Genomic DNA, 18,679 nt, shown 5'->3' with positions numbered 1-18,679 from the left:
AAATCAGCAATTCCAATAGCCTGATCTTACTAGGCAGGTCTTTTCCTCACTACTATGTAAGGTCAATTTTGTTCATTTGCATTGGAGGTGATCATACAGGAATTCCAAATTAATAACCTCATGTGTTGACTTACCAGATTGGACACTCTAAGATTTTCTGCATAGCATTAAGGACATTTTGTACTTCTTCAACACGAACAGCAGATAAATCCATTTCTTTCTGTTCCAATAAACTTTAACACATTAGAAAAACATATGTATTTATATTTTTAAAAAACTTATAAAATGACAACTTCATCTTTTCATTTAAAAATAAGGTAAATTTAAGATTTGGAAGGTTTTAGAATAATATAAACCATAGCGCTAATAACAAAAGCCCTTATTTTTAAAGATTCTAGAAGTTGCTTTTTGTAATTAGACAACATAAATTCTGTATCTTTTCACATATCGCTTCTAACCCCTTGGGTCTTTTCCTTTCTCCAAGAAAGAGAAAGCCACAGGGGAGTGACTGGCCGGGTAGGTGGTGGCAGCCATAGCTTTCTCCAATGCTTCTGGCTGTTTTCTTCTTCTTGCATAAAACTGAAACCAACAACGACAAAACCAACACCACTCAACGCCTCCCCGTACCTAACCTTTCCCAGTAACCTGATCTCATCTCAGGATTTGCCTTAAGCACATCCCTGCAGCATCTGTTACTACTGACGCTCCTCTACTTCCCTCTTGCGCTTTATCAATATCACAAATGGATCCAGTTCTTAAGGGTTCTCCCTCCCACAAAATCCTGTCTCCTCCCTTTCCCAGATGTGTTCCTGCCACCTCTTCTTCTGCAAGTTCCCATCCTCATATATACCAGCCAGTGGTGTTTTTTTTTTTTTTTTTTTTTTTTTTGAGACAGTCTGGCTCTGTCGCCCAAGCTGGAGTGCAATGGCGCGATCTCGGCTCACCGCAACCTCTGCCTCCGGGGTTCAAGCGGTTCTCTGCCTGAACCTCCTAAGTAGCTGGGATTACAGGCGTGCACCACGATACCTGGCTAATTTTTGTATTTTTAGTAGAGACGGGGTTTCACCATGTTGGTCAGGCTGGTCTCGAACTCCGTGATCCGCCCACTCAACCTCCCAAAGTGCTGGGATTACAGGCGTGAGGCACTGCCCCCGGTCACCAGCCGGTGTTCTTATGGACATGTTGTTCCCCTCGAGGCACATTCCAGTTCCTATAACTAGGATTCCCCCTCGGACACACCGTGCCCCCTTCCTTATCCTCAGTGCTTCCCTAGCGATCTACAAACTGCCCCCTTCCCCAGGGTTCACAACGCCTTACGCATCTTAGGTTCCACCGTTCCCCCACCCCCAGCCTAAAGAATACCTATCTGTTCTGCTTCGGAAATTCACTCTCGCCTGTCAGTCCACCGGAGCATCCCTTGGGACCCTGTCCCTTTCCCGGGGTTCTATTACCTTTACTCAGAGCAGAGCGTACAGGCTTCGGGGCCTCTTGGGACCAGGGGCCCAGTTATCTGAGAAACCTCACTCCCCGTCCACCGTTCAGAGTCTCAGCGAGCTCACGCCGCGCAGTCGCAGTTTTAATTTATCTGTAATTCCCGCGCTTTTCCGTTGCCACGGAAACCAGCGGGCTACCATTGACCAACAGCCTCTCAGAATTCAAGACGCATCAGAGGAAGGGCGAGACAGAAAGAGCCAAGCATCTCTCGAGGCTCTGGATTGGCCACCCAGTCTTCCCCCGAATGGCGTAAAAAGAAAGAGACGGAAGAGGAAGCATTCTACCTAGGTTTGCCAGAAAGCTCCCGCCCTCTCTCCTCTACGCTAAGGCTTGCGGCTTATTACGTCACAGTAATTGCTGTACGAAGGCCAGAATCGCTACCAGAGACCTGAATGTGAGCGCAAGATAGTGTTCAAAGCAGTCGTAAGAGGTTCCATTCCCCCACTCTTTCCGCTCCAATGGAGGTCTCCTGTTTAGGTAAATAAAAGGATTGTGGTGGGGGGACGGTGGTGGAAGAGAAGAACTACGATTTCCACCATGCATTGTGGAATGAAAGGCCTTCGCCACAGTGTTCCTTGAAAACTGTAGTCTTATGGAGCGGACCATCCAATACCGAAGCGGGCACAATTCTCACGGAAATCCACTGAATAAACTGGAGACCTCCGACCGCTTATACATGTCAACAGTTATGGATTGGAGTGTTGGTATGCTTTTGTATCTTGAGAGCGGAGACTAGGCCAAAAAAAGATACCTATAACTCCTAGGAAGACTACAATTCCCATTCAGCCCCACGAGTCCTCTAAAGTTAGTGGCCTGTGGGAACGCAGGGGCTACCGAATTTGCCTGGGGACGGGGAAATCCGCTCTGATACACGTCTGCGCACTCGTAGTTCCGCCCCTCGGCCCCAGTGTTTGTTATTGTTGTACGGATACAGGTTGCTTCTGCTCCGCCCCCGTCGACACAATCTCCACCAATCAATGGGGTGGTCGTTTTGAGGGACAAATGGCAAGAGCCAATCATCTTGGCGGAAACTCAGAGAAACAGGGGACTAGTTACTGTCTTTATCCGCCATGTTAGATTCACCGCCACAGGGATAGCGGCAGAGCTGGCTGCGGACGCTCCTTGCATTGGCCTCTGGCAGGCGCCCCCCGGGGGCGGGAAGCTGGTAAGGAAGCAGCTGCGGTTACCTAGGGGTGGGGTCACGTCACACTAAGAGGGTTTGGGGAAGTTCAAGGGAGGAATCCTGCAAAGAAGACGGGGCACTTTTTCCGTGTCTCGGGACACCTAATCTTTTTAGTAATTGCATGAGAGAGCCTTTCTTGTTCAGAGGGACCGAGTGGGCGAAAAGCGCCGGCGAATTGGAGGGTCTGTGGTTCAGAACATCCGGCTTCAACTGGTGGAAGGCCACGACTCCCCAGTAGAAAGAGGGCCTAGGCAAAGAAATTGAGAGGGAGTCCTCGGGGTGGTGGACTACACCGTCTTGGGAACATGGAGTGCTAGGAAACGATAACTGGAAGACTAGGATGAAGTCTGCAAGTAAAAATATGACACTACCCACACATTCTTCTCATCCCATCCTTCTTTTTTCGAGACCCTCTTAAAGCGATCCCTTTGGTTAGGGACCTTCGGTTTTGCAAAGGCACTGTTTATCCTTTTTGTCAAACACCCAGCTTTCAGGACACGCTTTTTTTATTTTATTTTTTATTTTTTTGAGACAGAGGCTCGCAGTGTTGCCCATGCTGGTCTTGAACTCCTGAGCTCAAGCAATCCTCCTGCCTCGACCTCCGAAAGTGCTGGTATTACAGGCGTGAACCACCGCTCCTAACCTCAGGTCACACATTTTAAAGCTTGGATAACTTGGCTTGTACAGGCCTCTGGTGGAGACAGTAATCAAAGCTCAGGTTTCCAGGTCTGTTTCATTAAAGGAATTTTGTTGAAGCTGGAAGAAAAAAAAACGACGTAGAGGAAAAGCTAACTTGTGTCAAGCAAAGGTGAGTCAGTGGCATGGACTTAGAATAATGCCAGTTATGAAAGGTCTAGGACCCAGCTATCTGTCTTACTGGCTTTAGACCTAAGGGGCAGATGGGGTTAACTATAGCTTTGGTATTTACAGAAGTTCAGTATTAATGTCCTTCTGAAAGAATCTTTTTACATGTCAGCCAAAGATAGTTCCTTATGAAGACCTGGATATGGTCCAGCTAAACTAGAATCTCCCACTTCCTGTTTTCTCTTAGTTGGCCGACCAGCTGGAGGAGCTCCAGAGTATCTAAATTAATTTCCAATTGTGTAATTTGAGAAAGAGGAAGATTCATTTCCTTAAGTGTGTTTCTTGAAGTTAGAAAGTGATATTTCAGAATATCCACTTTTGGCAGACTGAGTCAGTCACTTCAGTTCCCTGATTTTTTGCCTAAGGTCCTGGGGAATTGACAAAAATTCTGCCCAAATCTTAAGGACCCCAAGAATTACATTTCACATGAATGAATACTAGATGTCAGCAGGATTGTTGTTAACACGATAGTATTATTTTGGTGGTGAACTTGATTCTAGGTAGAAACAAAGAATGTAGAAAATTGAAGGATAATCGTCTTAGGGTTTCAGAAAAGTGCCTGATCTTCAGAGTTCAGAGTCCTTAAAATGACAGTCTTAATTGTAGTGTTTTACAGGGCAATGCATTACATTGTGGAAAACAGTACAGGTTTATGGTTCTACAGATTGGTTTATTATTTAAAAATTTTTTTTAATTTAATTTTTTAAGGAAATGGGGTCTGGCTTCGTTTCCCAAGCTGGTCTTGAACTCCTAGGCTCATGATCCTCCTGCCTCAGCCTCCCAAAGTGCTAGGATTACAGGCAGGAGCCACTACACCCGGCCAATTTTTTCTTTTTTTTTTTTCATTTTCATTTTTATTTTTATTTTTGAAACAGTGTCTTGCTCTGTCACCCAGGTGGGAGTGCAGTGGCATGATCTAGGGTCACTACAACCTTGCCTCCCAGGTTCAAACAATTCTCATGCCTCAGCCTCCTGAGTAGCTGGGATTACAGGCCTGTGCAACCTACCCACCTAATTTTTGCATTTTTAGTAGAGACAGGGTTTCACCACGTTGGCTAGGCTGGTCTCGAACTGCTGGATTCAAGCGATCTGCCTGCCTCTGCTTCCCAGAGTGCTGGGATTAAAGGCATGAGCCACTGTGCCGCGGATTACCTGAGTCAGGAGTTCGAGACCAGCCTGACCAACATGGAGAAACCCCGTCTTTATTTAAAAAAAATACAGTTAGCCGGGCGTGGTGGCACATGCCTGTAATCCCAGCGAATTTGGAGGCTGAGACAGGAGACTCGCTGGAACTCGGGGGGCGGAGGTTACGGTGAGCCAAGATCATGCCATTGTAGTCGAGTCTGGGCAACGAGTGAAACTCAGTCTCAAAAAAAAAGAATTGTTAATGTCTTAGGCATGCTAATGGTATCTAGACTGTTTTTTTAAAATTCTTATCTTTTAGAGGTGCATACTCAATTATTAATGGATAAAAGGTTGGATGTCTGTCAAAATAATCTAGTAAGGAAAGAGTATTGCTGTAACCCTGAGTTGGTAATTATGGAAGAAGCTAGCTTATGGGTCCATAGGGATTCATTATATTATTCTCTCTACTTTTGTATAGGTTTAAATTTTCTCATAAAAATATTTTTTAAAATAGCCTGGGTATGGTGGCTCACCTCTGTAATCCCAGCACTTTGGGAAGCCAAGAGGGGTGAATCACTTGAAGTTAGGAATTTGAGACCAGCCTGGCCAACACGGTGAAACCCTGTCTGTACTAAAAGTACAAAAATTAGTTGTGGTGGCATGCACCTGTAGTCCCAGCTACTCTAGAGGCTTAGGCAGGAGAATTGCTTGAACCCAGAAGGTGGAGGTTGCAGTGAGCCGAGATCACACCACTGTACTCCAGCCTGGGTGACAGAGTGAGATTCTGTCTCAAAAAAAATAATTAATTAATTAAATAACATAAAATAATTAGATTATTATAGTTTGGTAAAAACATTAGTTCATTATGGTCAATTCAGTGTTGGGAGCAAAAGTGGCAGATGCAGGGGTATTTATGAAATGAGGATAGCCCTGAGTTAATTATTGGTTTAACTAGGTGTTTATTACTCTCCACTTTTATATATGTTTGAAACCTCCCATTTAAAAAAATCAGTAGATTGTAAAAAAACATAGTAACTTGGGCCGGGCACGGTGGCTCACTCCTGTAATCCAGCACTTTTGGGAGGCCAAGGCAGGCAGGTAAGAGGTCAGGAGATTGAGACCATCCTGGCCATGGTGAAACCCCATCTCTACTAAAATACAAAAAAATTAGCTGGGTGTGGTGGCACTCATCTGTAATCTCAGCTACTCAAGAGGCTGAGGCAGGGGAATCGCTTGACCCTGGGAGACGGAGGTTGCAGTGAGCTGAGATTGTGCCACTGCACTCCAGCCTGACGGCAGAGCAAGATTCCGTCCAAAAAAAAAAAAATACATAGTAACTTGTTTGGAAGATTTTGAATGCTACCTCTGTGTAGTTTCTTGGCTAGAATTTTGGTCTATAAGTTGTTAAAACTGATAGAAAACCTAGGTTCTCAAGTTAGGAAAAGTCTCCTGCAAGAAAAATGTAGAACGTCACTGTCAAGTCAAACAAGAATACAAGTTCCCTGAGGGCATCTCTTACCCATCTTGATATCTTCTGCTACTAGTAAGTATTTGTTTAATCAAGCAGTCATCATAAAGTACCGGTAAATATTTAAGGATTTTACAAATGCTAGATCATTTCTGAGAATATGGTCAAAATTTTAATACTCTCAGCATACTTTTTTTTTTCTTTTTTTTTTTTTTTTTTTTGAGACAGAGTCTTGCCCTGTTACCCAGGCTGGAGTGCAGTGGTGCGATCTCGGCTCACTGCAACCTCCACCTCCCAGGTTCAAGCAATTCTCCTTCCTTAGCCTCCGGAGTAGCTGGGATTCCAGGTGGACATTACCACGCCCGCCTAATTGCATACTATTATTTCTAACGTGGAAGTTCCTAATAACTTTAAGAGTAATTTTTGTGACTTAAGTACAAGTCTTTATGGCATGGTTTTAGCCTTTCTTTTTTGAAACAATTCTTATTTTACAGTGATGGTAAGTTCCATAAGAGCCAGGACAGTGTTTCTCTTATTCATCGTTATGTCTCCCAAGCCTAGACCATATTGGATCCTCACAAGTATTTGCTTACTGAACTTTTAATTCAGCTTATAGAACCCTTTCTAATGTGTTTTTTCTCTCTCTCCTGCTAACCTTCTCAACCCTAGGCCTGCAGCATGGAACCACAGGTTACTCTAAACGTGACTTTTAAAAATGAAATTCAAAGTTTTCTGGTTTCTGATCCAGAAAATACAACTTGGGCCGATATAGAAGCTATGGTGAGTGTTACTTTATTTTGTTTCTCCACGATTTAAGCGTGGTTATTTTTTCCAAAGATAGCTATTTTTAGCAGTGTTGTTTCATAGCTGTAAAGTCTGTCATAGTTACCATTTCTGGGCCTTTTGGAAAACTGCTTTTGACAGGGGTTCAGTAATCATATATGAGATGTGCCCTGATAAAGGGAATAAACAAATAAGCTTCCTTTTGAAGATTTTAGAAAGGGAAGGTAAAAATCGTTTTCAGTGAGATAGGATTTAGAAAACCTATTAATTTTAGAAACTGTGTGAGGAATGAATTGGTGTGGGCTCCACCCCAACCAGGTCCCAAGAAAATGTTCTCTTGCGTGAGGATATGACTTGTGCTTTGCGAGAGACTATTGATTGTTTTTATTGCTGGGTCAGAGGTTGAGTATCTCAAAGTTGAACAGGAAAAATTTCCATACCTGCTTGAACAGCAGTTATCTGTTCCGTTTTTTTGCTAATGCTTTTCCTCCTCTTGGTTTGCCCTTTGTACTTTTCTGTTTTTGTTCAGTTTGCAGTGGTGAATGTTTTACTTCCTCTGTTGACTGTGTTTCTCTACTGAAACCCTTTGGTAAAAATCTGCCTTAACCTGGTTATATCTGATGGTAACTAAAAAGGAAAAGAAATGGTAGAAAGACCTTAAAAGATGATCTAATGTAGTTGTCTGCCTTCCAGCAAATACCCGTTTATACTGTCCTGACAGTGACAGTGAGACCCATCCCAAAAAAGAAAAAAGAAAAAAAAAAAAAGACTGGATTCAGAAAGGAGTTGGATCTTGTTTGTCAAAAGATGTGAAAATAACAGTTATCTTTTTGGTCTTAATAGTTAAATGAGCTGACAACTTCCCTTTTTTCTTCATTGTAAATTTTAAATTGTAAAAGTGTAATACATGCCCATTTTAAGAAGAGAAACAATCTCAAGCAGTTAATATACTTCTACTCTCCCTCCCCTCATCTTTTATTCCCACCTGTTTTGGGTAACCAGTATTAACAGCCCTGTATGTACTTCTTCCGTGTTCATTCTATTTTCCATGTTCATTCAGATATCATACTAGGATCATACTATAAACATTATTTGGCTGGGTGCAGTGGCACACACCTGGAATCCCAGCACTTTGGGATGCTGAGGCAGGTGGTCCACTTGAGCTCAGGAGTTTGAGACCAGCCTGGGCAACATGGTAAAACCTCATCTCTAAAAAAAAAAAAAAAAAAATACGCACAGACACACACACATACACACACACTGAGGTGGGCAGATTGCTTGAGTGCGGGAGCTTAAGGCTGCAGTGAGCCAAGATCGAGCCACTGCACTCCAGCCTGAGTGACAGAGTGAGACCCGCCTCAAAAAAAAAAAAAGGAGGCTGGGTGCGGTGGCTCACGCCTGTAATCCCAGCACTTTGGGGGGCTGAGGCGGGCAGATCACAGGGTCAAGAGATGAGACCATCTGGGCCAACATGGTGAAACCCCGACTCTACTAAAAATACAAAAATTAGCTGAGCGTGGTGGCATGCGCCTGTAGTCCCAGCTACTTGGGAGGCTGAGGCAGGAGAATTGCTTGAACCCGGGAGGCGGAGGTTGCAGTGAGCCAAGATTGTGCCACTGTACTCCAGCCTGGTGCCAAGTGACGGACCGAGACTCTGTCTCAAAAAAAAAAAAAAAGATGGTTTTCAGTTTTTTTCTTCTTGTGAAATTACAGAAGATAACTTATATGCTGTTCTACAAGATAAACTGTCCTATACAAATGTGAGATTAATGGGTCACAAAACATTTTATTTGAAATTTTAATAGATTCTGCCAAATGCTTTGCGGAACAATTGTTGCAGCACCCAGAAATATATGACAGTGTCCTGAATTTTTGCCAACGCTGTATGTTATGGCTTTAAAAAACATTTGCTGTTCCCTACCCCATGCCCCTACAAAGAAAAACACACAAAATTTGCTGTTCTGATAAGATAGCATCTCATTGCTTCCATTTGCAATTTTCTAAGCACCAGAAAGTTTGAAAGTCTTCTGATGTATTTGTTAGGTGTTCTAATTTCCTCTTCTATGAATTTTATGTATATTTTTACCTGTGTTGTTAATTGTATCTTTAGCAGTTTTGCGGATGCTTTGGGTGTGTTGCAGATATTAACCCTTTGTTATGGGTTGTTATGGTTGTTCATTGTTTGTCTTTTGATTTTGTGGGTTTTTTAACTGTATAAAATATTTAACATTTATGTAATGAAATAAGCCCAACTCATCCTTTGACTTCTGTGTACATTATAACTTGCCTTTAAAAAATGTGTATTTCTTTTGTAGGTAAAAGTTTCATTTGATCTGAATACTATTCAAATAAAATACCTGGATGAAGAAAATGAAGAGGTAAAATATATTATGGTACTTATTGCTAGGTATTCAGAATAGAAATCTTATTTCTCCAGTGATATGGGCTTTAATAATTCAAAATAGTGTTTATTTCATTTGTGTGGTGGTTTAAATGTATTTGATAATTGAATATTCTAAGAAGACTTGCAGCATCTGAGATGGAATTGAGAAATGGAGAAGCAGCATTGAAGAATATCTCAGAGATAACTTTCACTTTTTTAAAAAAAACAGAAACAGGGTTTCACTATGTTGCTCAGGCCAGAATTCCTGGGCTCAAGCAGTCCTCCCACCTCAGCCTCCCAAAGTGCCAAGATTACAGGTGTGAGACACCATGTCTGACCTTAAATAACTTTTTTTTTTTTTGAGACAGAGCCTGTCTAATTTTTTTTTTTTTTTTTTTTTTGAGACAGAGTCTCACTCTGTCATCCAGGCTGGAGTGCAGCAGCATGATCTCGGCTAACTGTAACCTCCACCTCCTGGGTTCAAAAGATTCTCCTGCCTTAGCCTCCTGAGGAGCTGGGATTACAGGCATGTGCTACCACGCTCGGCTAATTTTTTTTTTATATATTTTTAGTAGTGACGGGGTTTCACCGTGTTGGTTAGGCTGGTCTCGAACTCCCAACCTTGTGATCTACCCACCTCAGCCTCCCAAAGTGCTGGGACTACAGGCATGAGCCGCCACACCCAGCCAAATTTTTGTATTTTTAGTAGAGACGGGGTTTCACTGTGTTGCCCAAGCTGGTCTCAAGTGGTCTGCCTGCCTCAGCCTCCCAAAGTGCTGGGATTACAGGTGTGAGCTACCACTTGGCCAAGGTAACTTTTATAATTAGATAGTAACATTAAGTTCACATATAGCACAAGCTGCTGTTTAGTTTATAATAATACAAATATAATGGCTAAGCTTTTTTTTTTTTTTTTTTTAAAGGCTGGAGTGCAGTGGCGTGATCATAGCTCACTACAATCTAGATCTCCTGGGCTCAAGGAGTCCTCCCATCTCAGCCTCCCGGGTAGCTAGGATATGCTCTGCACCCGGCAATTTTTTTAATTCTTTGGAGGGATGGGGTCTCACTTTGTTGCCCAGCCTAATGGCTAAGCTTTATTGAATGGTTACAACGTGTCAGACTAGCAGCAATACCATGTTTTAAGTACATTATTATCATCTCTATTTTATCCATGAGGAAAATGATGCACAGAGAGGTGAAATTACTTGCCAAAAGCACAAAAACTTGGAAGTAATAAAGTAAGGATCTAGTCCATACCCTATGGCTATAGAACTCAAGCTCCTAACCATTATATTGTACTGCCTCTTAATGTACCTGAAATAAAGGAGGGCACAGTAGATGAGCAATAAAATTTCTTAAATATTATTCATGACTAGCAAGTGATATGGAAAATCTGAACCCTGGGCCTGAGTTTTTGTCTGTTCTAAGGGGCTTGTCCTAGTAACAGAAATGCTCAATTGATGAGACACTTAGAATTCACTGTTGTTTTTTTCCTTTTATAGGTATCCATCAACAGTCAAGGTGAGTCCCTGACAGAGTCTGTTTAGCCTTATTTAAAAGCCTTAATCTGCTCATTGAGGCATTTCTATTTAGAGGATACCAGTCCTCTGAAATTAATATGCCTCCCAGTTCAACACATATAAGTATTCCCATGGTGTTGCATTTGTTTCTGACTTGGTATATGTGTTAATATCAACTTATAAACAAGTGATATTCCAAAAGTTTATTAGATGTTGAGAGCCTGGAGTCCATTTTCGCATAGGAACCATGTTATAGTTGAAAGTTAGTTTCCCAAGGTAGCCCCTAAAATTTTAATCAGGTGAAATGACAGTATTAACACTGTCCATGAACTCTCTTGAGTCCTGAGCATCATAATGCCTAATGTGAGGGACCTAGGTTGGGATTTTGTAACTGCAACTCTCCAATAGTGATGAAAGAGGGATTTAAAGGGAAGAACTGATCTACAGTAGATTCCATTTGCAACAAGATGGAGTTTGTCAGCAAAAGATAGTTGCTGTTCATATATAATAAGCTAAGAATTCTTTAAAGTCAGGATTGACTGTATGTTTTGAAAATTTTTCTTGTATATATTGCAGGTATACAACATGATATTATGAAATACATAAACAGTAATGCATCGCTTAATGACAGGGATACATTCTGAGAAATGCATCAATTAGGTGATTTTGTCACTAGATGGACATCATAGAGTGTATTTACACAAACCTAGATGGTATAGCCTACTACACACCTAGGATATATGGTATAACCTATTGCTCCTAGGCTACAAACCTGTAGAGCAGGTTACTGTACTGGATACTATAGACTTTTGGAACACGATGGTATTTGCATATCTAAACATAGAAAAGGTACAGTAAAAATGTGGCATTATAATCTTACAGGATCACCATCAGGTATATGGTTGAAATGTTATGTAGTGATGGTTACAATAGTGAAACAAATTAACATATCCATCATCTCATTATAGCAGTTCATTGGTGCCCTGAGCTCTCTCCAGAAAGCAGCCATAATCTACTCATTTAGCAAAAATCATGAATGTAATGTACGATTATTTAACTATATTCTTCATGTTGTACATTCCATCTTTAGGATTGGCTATACTTAATATATAGACTCTTCGCTTCTTTTTTTTTTTTTTCCTGAGAGTTCATCTTCAGAAGACTCTTTGGTTCTTGAATAAATGGATGTATACAAAATAATAATTTTAAAATAATAGAATCTTTTGGGGTAGGTGAAGAAGTATCACAGTGTATATTTTTTGTCCTTTTAGGAGAATATGAAGAAGCACTTAAGGTAATGATTATTTAATCTCATTTCAAATAATTTCAAAAATATTATTATTATTTTCTTTTTTGAGGCAGGGTTGTGCTCTGTCATCCAGGCTGGTGTGCAGTGGCACAGTCTCGGGTTGCTGCACCTCCACCTCCCAGGCTTAAGTGATCCTCCCACCTCAGCCTCCTGAGTAGCTGGGACTACAGACACATGCCACCACGCTTGGCTTTTTGTATTTTTTTGTAGACACAGGGTTTTGCCATGTTTTCCAGGCTGATCTGGAACCCTTGTACTCAAACAATCTGTCGGCCTTGGCCTCCCAAAGTCTGGGATTATTAGGTAGGAGCCACTATACCCAGCCTAAAATATTTATTGAGTGAAACTGAAACCTGAATTCCATTAGTTGTGGGGAGAGACTAATAAGTATAAACACAGTGAAACCTGTTTTTAGGGAAAGTGATGAATGGGCGTGACACTCAGCAAAAGGCAATTCATAATAAAAAGGTCCTTCTCAGTTATTGTCCCATTTCATTGCTGGTCTTGGTGCTGCTGTTCTAGTATTTAAAAATACAAATAGGCCAGGCGTGGTGGCTCACACCTGTAATCTAAGCACTTTGGAGGCCAAGGTGGGTGGATCACCTGAGGTTGGGAGTTCAAGACCAGCCTGACCAACATGGTGAAACCTCATCTTAAAAAAATAAAAAATAAAAATAATACAAATACAAATAACTCAGCCTGGCGCAGTGGCTCACACCTGTAATCCCAGCACTTTGGGAGGCTGAGGCGGGCGGATCACCTGAAGTCAGGAGTTGAAGACGAGCCTGATCAACATGGTGAAACCCCATCTCTACTAAATACAAAAAACTAGCCGGGCATGGTGGTGCATGCCTATAATCCCAGCTACTTGGGAGGCCGAGGCAGGAGAATCGCTTGGACCTGGGAGGTGGAGGTTGCAGTGAGCTGAGATCACGCCATTGCACTCCAGCCTGGGCAACAAGAGGGAAAGTCTGTCTCAAACACACACACACACACACACACACACCCCACCCCACCCACCCAAAGAGACTGGGTCTTGCTATGACACACACACACACACACACGCTATATTACCTCCTGGGCTCAAGTGATCCTGCTGCCTCAACCTTCCAAGTAGCTGAGATTATAGGCATGCATCACCATGCCTGCTCTAGAACTGTGCTTTCTGGTTCACATTTTTCACTTCTTTTCCTCACTCTGTTCTCTCCCTTTTTTTTTTTTTTTTTTTTGGAGACACAGTCTCGCCCAGGCTGGAGTGCAGTGACACGATCTTGGCTCACTGCCACCTCCACTTCTGGGGTTCAAGCGATTCTCATGCCTCAGCCTCCCTAGTAGCTGGGATTACAGGTGTCTGCCACGGTGCCCACCTAATTTTTGTAGTTTTAGTAGAGATGGGATTTCACTGTTTTGGCCAGGCTGGTCTCAAACTCCTGACCTCAGGTGATCCGCCCCCCACCTTGGCCTCCCAAAGTGCTGGGATTAAAGGCGTGAGCCACTGAGCCCTGCCTTTTTTTTTTTTTTTGACATGGGTTTTACCATGTTACCCATACTGGTCTTGAACTTTTAGGCTCAAGCAACCCACCCACCTCAGCCTCCCAAAGTACTAGGATTAGAGGTGTGAGCCATTGCACCCAGTCTTTTTTTCTTTAACATATGTCTCATCCTGTCATAGAGGCTGGAGTGCAGTGGCGCAATCATGGCTTACTACCCCCTCAACCTCCCAGGCTCAAGTAATTTTCCCACTTCATCCTCCTGAGTAGTTGAGACCACAGATGCACATCACCACCCCTGGCTCGTTTTGTTTTGTTTTTTGTTTTGTTTGAATCTTCCTCTGTCACCCAGGCTGGAGTGCAGTGGCACAATCTCAGCTCACTGCAGCCTTCATCTCCTGGCTTTCAAGCAGTTCTCACACCTCAGCCACCCAAATAGCTGGGATTACAGGCATGTGCTACCACACCCAACTGTTTTTTTTTCTTTTTAGTAGAGATGGGGCTTCGCTATTTTGGCCAGTCTGGTCTTAATCTCCTAGCCTCAAATGATCTGCCTGCCTCAGCCTCCCAAAGTGCTGGTATTACAGGTGTGAGCCACTGTGCCCAGCTACCACACCTGGCTATTTTTATTTTTAAAAAGCTTTTTTCCCACTGATAGCACTTGTTTAAAAAAATCATTTTTTTTTTTTTTTGAGGTAGGATTTCACTGTCACCCAGGCTGGAGTGCAGTGGTATGATCACAGCTCACACAGCTGGAGTGTAGTGGCATGACTGCAGCCTTGACCTCCTGGGCTCAAGAGGCCTTCCTACCTCAGACTTCTCTGTAGCTGAGACTACAGGCACACATCACCATGTCCTGATGATTTTTACACTTTTTTTTTGTAGAGACACGGTCTTGCTGTGTTGCCCAGGCTTGTTGAACTCCTGGACCCAAGTTATCTGCCTCTGCCTCCCAAAGTGCTGGGATTACAGGCATGAGCCACCTCACACAGCCCCAAAATACTTCTTTTTTTTGGAGACAGAGTCTCACTTTGTCACCCAGGCTGGAGTGCAGTGGCACCATCTTGGCTTATTGCAACTTCCGCCTCCTGAGTTCAAGCAATTCTCCTGTCTCAGCTTCCCAAGTAGCTGGGATTACAGGCGTACTCCACCACGCCTGACTAATTTTTGTATTTTCAGTAGAGATAGTGTTTCACCGTGTTGGACAGGCTGGTCTCGAACTTGTGATCTGCCCACCTTGGCCTCCCAAAGTGGGAGAATGTGGAAGAAATCCCAAACTGGGATTACAAGTGTGAGCCACTGCGCCTGGCCCCAAAATACTGTTCTTATTGGAAAACTAAATGCTTAATTATAGGACATAGCTTTGTTTCTTAAGTTTTGTTAGTCTAGAATTGACTTTTTTGGAACCCTGACTTAAGATTCCATAGATGTAGTCTTATATAAAAACCAGTTAGGGCAGGCACAGTGGCTTACACCTGTAATCCCAGCACTTTGGGAGACCGAGACGGGCGGATCATGAGGTCAAGAGATTCAGACTATCCTGGCTAACATGGCGAATCCCTGTCTCTACTAAAAATACAAAAATTAGTTGGGTGTGGTGGTGCGCACCTATAGTCTGAGCTACTCAGGAGGCTGAGGCAGAAGAATCACTTGAACCCGGGAGGTGGGGATTTCACCTAGGTGGTGAGCCTAGATCACGCCACTGCACTCCAGCCTGACGACAGAGCTAGACTCTGTCTCAAAAAACAACAACAACAAAACAAAAATAGTAACCCAGTTAAGGAAAATCTTACCTAATTTGCTATCTTACAGCCTACTTTTATGGGGTTTTTTTTTGTGTGTGTGGAGTAAAGCAACACAATGCTTTTGTGGTTTTAATAACAAAACCAAGTTTATGACAGGCCTGGGTAACATATGATAAAAAAATTTTAAAATTAGCCAACAGGCATAGTGATTCATACCTGTAATCTCAGCACTTTGAGAGGCTGAGGTGGGTAGATTGCTTGAGCCCAGGAGTTCAAGACTAGCCTGGGCAACATCATAAAACCCCACCCCTACAAAAATACAAAAATTAGCCAGGTGTGGTGGTACATACCTGTAGACCTAGTTACTCAGGAAGCTGAGGTGGGAGGATAATTTAAGCTCAGGCATCCAAGACCAGTCTGGGCAACACAGTGAGACTCCTTTCTCCAAACAAAAACAAAAACCTTAGCCAGGCGTGGTGGTGTGCATCTGTAATCCCAGCTACTCAGGAGGCTGAGGTGGGAAGATCGCTTGAGCCCAAGAGACAGATAGGCTGCAGTGAGCCATGCATTGCATTCCAATGTGCGTGATGGAGCAAAATGCTGTCTCAAAAACCCAAAATAAAAATAAATTTCTAGGCCTGGCACAGTGGCTTATGCCTGTAATCCTAGCACTTTGGGAAGCAAAGGTGGGTGGATCACCTGAGGTCAGGAATTCTCAAGCAGCCTGGCCAACACAGTGAAACCCCATCTCTACTAAAAATACAAAAATTATCCAGGCATGGTAGCAGGCATCTGTAATCCCAGCTACTTGAGAGGCTGAGGCAGGAGAATCATTTGAACCCGGGAGGTGAGGTTGCAGTGAGCCAACACTACATCATTGCACTCCATCCTGGGCAACGAGTGAAACTCCATCTCAAAATTAAATAAATAAATAAATTTCTAGTTAACATTCTTGGCAAATAAATAGTAAGTTGAGTGTAAATATTCTAATTGTTGGCCGGGCATGGTGGCTGACGCCTGTAATCTCAGAACTTTGGGAGGCCGAGGCAGGTGGATCACCTGAGGTCAGGAGTTCAAGACCAGCCTGGCCAACATGGTGAAACCCTGTCTTAAAAAAAACCAAACAAAAAAATATATTCTATTTGTTGTTGGATTTAATAAGGCAAACACAAATCCTAATATTTTCTAGCATAATTTACCACAACCTTCTGTTTTGATGTCTTTGAAATTTTATCTGGGAAAGAAGAATGGCATCTTATGTTTTTGTTTCATAATGTATGCTCTTAGATGGCAGTTAAACAGGGAAACCAGCTGCAGATGCAAGTCCACGAAGGGCACCATGTTGTTGATGAAGCCCCAACCCCAGTTGTAGGAGCAAAACGACTAGCTGCCAGGGCAGGGAAGAAGCCACTTGCACATTACTCTTCACTGGTGAGAGTCTTGGGATCGGACATGAAGACCCCAGAGGAGCCTGCAATGCAGGTATGAAGGTTATGGCCCAGTCTATCCAATTTTTTTTTTTAATAAAGCTAAACAAGTTGTTATTATTATTATCATTATACTTTTCTGGGATACATGTGCAGAACGTGCAGATTTGTTACTTACACGTGCCATGGTGGTTTGCTGCACCTGTCAACCCATCATCTACATTAAATATTTCTCCTAATGCTATCCCTCCCCTAGATCCCCACCCCCTGGTAGGCCTCAGTGTGTGATGTTCCTCTCCCTGTGTCCATATGTTCTCATTGTTCAACTCCCACTTATGAGTGACAACATGCGGTGTTTGGTTTCCTGTGTTAGTTGGCTGAGAATGATGGTTTCCAGATTCATCCATGTCCCCACAAAGGATGTGAAGTCTTTTTTTATGGCTGCATAGTATTCCATGGTGTATATGTGCCACATTTTCTTTATCTAGTCTATCATTGATGGGCGTTTGGATTGGTTCCAAGCCTTTGCTATTGTGAATAGTGCTGCAGCAAACATATATGTGCATGTGTCTTCATAGTAGAATGATTTATAATCCTTTGAGTATAAACCCAGTAATGGCATTGCTGGCTCATATGGTATTTCTGGTTCTAGATCCTTGAGGAATTCCTGACTTTTTTTTTTTTTTTTTGAGACGAAGTTTTGCTCTTCTTCTTGCTCAGGCTGGAGTTCAATGGCACAACCTCCATTCACTGCAACTTCCACCTCCTGGGTTCAAGCAATTCTCCTGCCTCAGACTCCCAAGTAGCTGGGATTACAGGCATGTGCCACCATGCCTGGATAATTTTTGTATTTTTAGTAGAGACGAGGTTTCTCCATGTTGGTCAGGCTGATCTCGAACTACCAACCTCAAGTGATCCTCCTGCCCCAGCCTCCCAAAGTGTTGGGATTACAGGCGTGAGCCACCATGCCTGGCCTGTTTCCTGACTTTTTAATGATCACCATTCTAACTGGGGTGAGATGGTATCTCACTGTGGTTTTGATTTGCATTTCTGTAATGTCCAGTGATGATGAGCTTTTTTTCATACGTTTTTTGGCCGCATAAATGTCTTCTTTTGAAAAGTGTTCATATCTTCACCCACTGTTTGATGGGGTTGTTTTTTTCTTGTAAATTTGTTTAAGTTTCTTGTAGATTCTGGATATTAGCCCTTTGTCAGATAGATTGCAAAAATTTTCTCCCATTCTGTAGGTTGCCTGTTCACTCTGATAGTTTCTTTTGGTGTACAGAAGCTCTTTAGTTTAATTAGATCCTATTTGTCAATTTTGGTTTTTGTTGCCATTGCTTTTGGTGTTTTAGTCATGAAGTCTTTGCCAGATGCCTATGTCCTGAATGGCATTGCTTAGGTTTTCTTCTAGAGTTTTTAATGATTTTAGGTCTTATGTTTAAGTTTTTAATCCATCTTGAGTTAATTGTTGTGTAAGGTGTGAGGAAGGGGTCATTTCACTTTTCTGCATATGGTTAGCCAGTTTTCCCAACACCACTTGTTAAATAGGGAATCCTTTCCCCATTGCTTGTTTCAGGCTATCCAGTTTCTAAATTTATTTCTCATTGTCTTTGTCGTGAGATTTTGCATGTTTATCAGAGATTTGGGAATTACTGTGTTCCTCTCTGTCTCCTACTTTTAAAACTGGTAACAGTAGTTTACTTTTGGAGAAGGGGGAGCAGGGTGGGCTAGAGACTGTGTTTTCCTTTAGTACACCTTCATACTGTGACTTTTTTTTTAAACTATATGTTTGGATGATTTCACAAAAGAAACCTCAAAATAATATACTCCAGGAAAAGTATTTTAAGGCCAGGTACGGTGGCTCATGCTTGTAATCCTAGCACCT

At 42.5% G+C, this 18,679-nt stretch overlaps 2 protein-coding genes across 11 annotated transcripts in view; one reads left to right on the top strand and one right to left on the bottom strand.

The window, feature by feature from the left end:
* The window catches only part of BRCA1 (BRCA1 DNA repair associated), a 78,639-nt gene extending 77,103 nt beyond the window's left edge, over positions 1 to 1,536 (bottom strand). For 7 of the 9 annotated variants that reach the window (XM_021673673.2, XM_021673672.2, XM_012443870.3 and 4 more), the window contains exons 1-2: positions 1,452 to 1,536; positions 135 to 233 (exon numbers count right to left, since the gene is read on the bottom strand). In XM_021673673.2, coding sequence (XP_021529348.2) covers positions 135 to 214 — 80 coding nt within the window. In that variant the 5' untranslated portion in view covers positions 215 to 233; positions 1,452 to 1,536. Of the gene's footprint in view, positions 1 to 134; positions 234 to 1,451 lie in introns of those variants that run through there. The other 2 variants (XM_021673674.2, XM_012443868.3) reach the window with 2 other exon arrangements.
* A 989-nt stretch (positions 1,537 to 2,525) lies between these two features.
* NBR1 (NBR1 autophagy cargo receptor) overlaps positions 2,526 to 18,679 on the top strand; it is a 35,920-nt gene continuing 19,766 nt past the window's right edge. Inside the window, exons 1-7 of one of the 2 annotated variants that reach the window (XM_064369467.1) lie at positions 2,526 to 2,659; positions 3,213 to 3,485; positions 6,804 to 6,914; positions 9,233 to 9,295; positions 10,803 to 10,821; positions 12,092 to 12,114; positions 16,652 to 16,846. In XM_064369467.1, the coding sequence (XP_064225537.1) occupies positions 6,813 to 6,914; positions 9,233 to 9,295; positions 10,803 to 10,821; positions 12,092 to 12,114; positions 16,652 to 16,846 (402 nt within the window). In that variant the 5' untranslated portion in view covers positions 2,526 to 2,659; positions 3,213 to 3,485; positions 6,804 to 6,812. The remainder of the gene's footprint in view (positions 2,660 to 3,212; positions 3,486 to 6,803; positions 6,915 to 9,232; positions 9,296 to 10,802; positions 10,822 to 12,091; positions 12,115 to 16,651; positions 16,847 to 18,679) is intronic. The other variant, XM_064369468.1, reaches the window with a different exon arrangement.

This window comes from Aotus nancymaae, unplaced genomic scaffold (assembly GCF_030222135.1).
Source record: "Aotus nancymaae isolate 86718 unplaced genomic scaffold, 86718_ANA_hifiasm-v0.15.2.pri h1tg000089l, whole genome shotgun sequence".
Classification (NCBI taxonomy): Eukaryota; Metazoa; Chordata; class Mammalia; order Primates; family Aotidae; genus Aotus; species Aotus nancymaae.
Note: the sequence above shows the minus strand (reverse complement) of the source record. Positions and strands in the feature narration are given on the sequence as shown.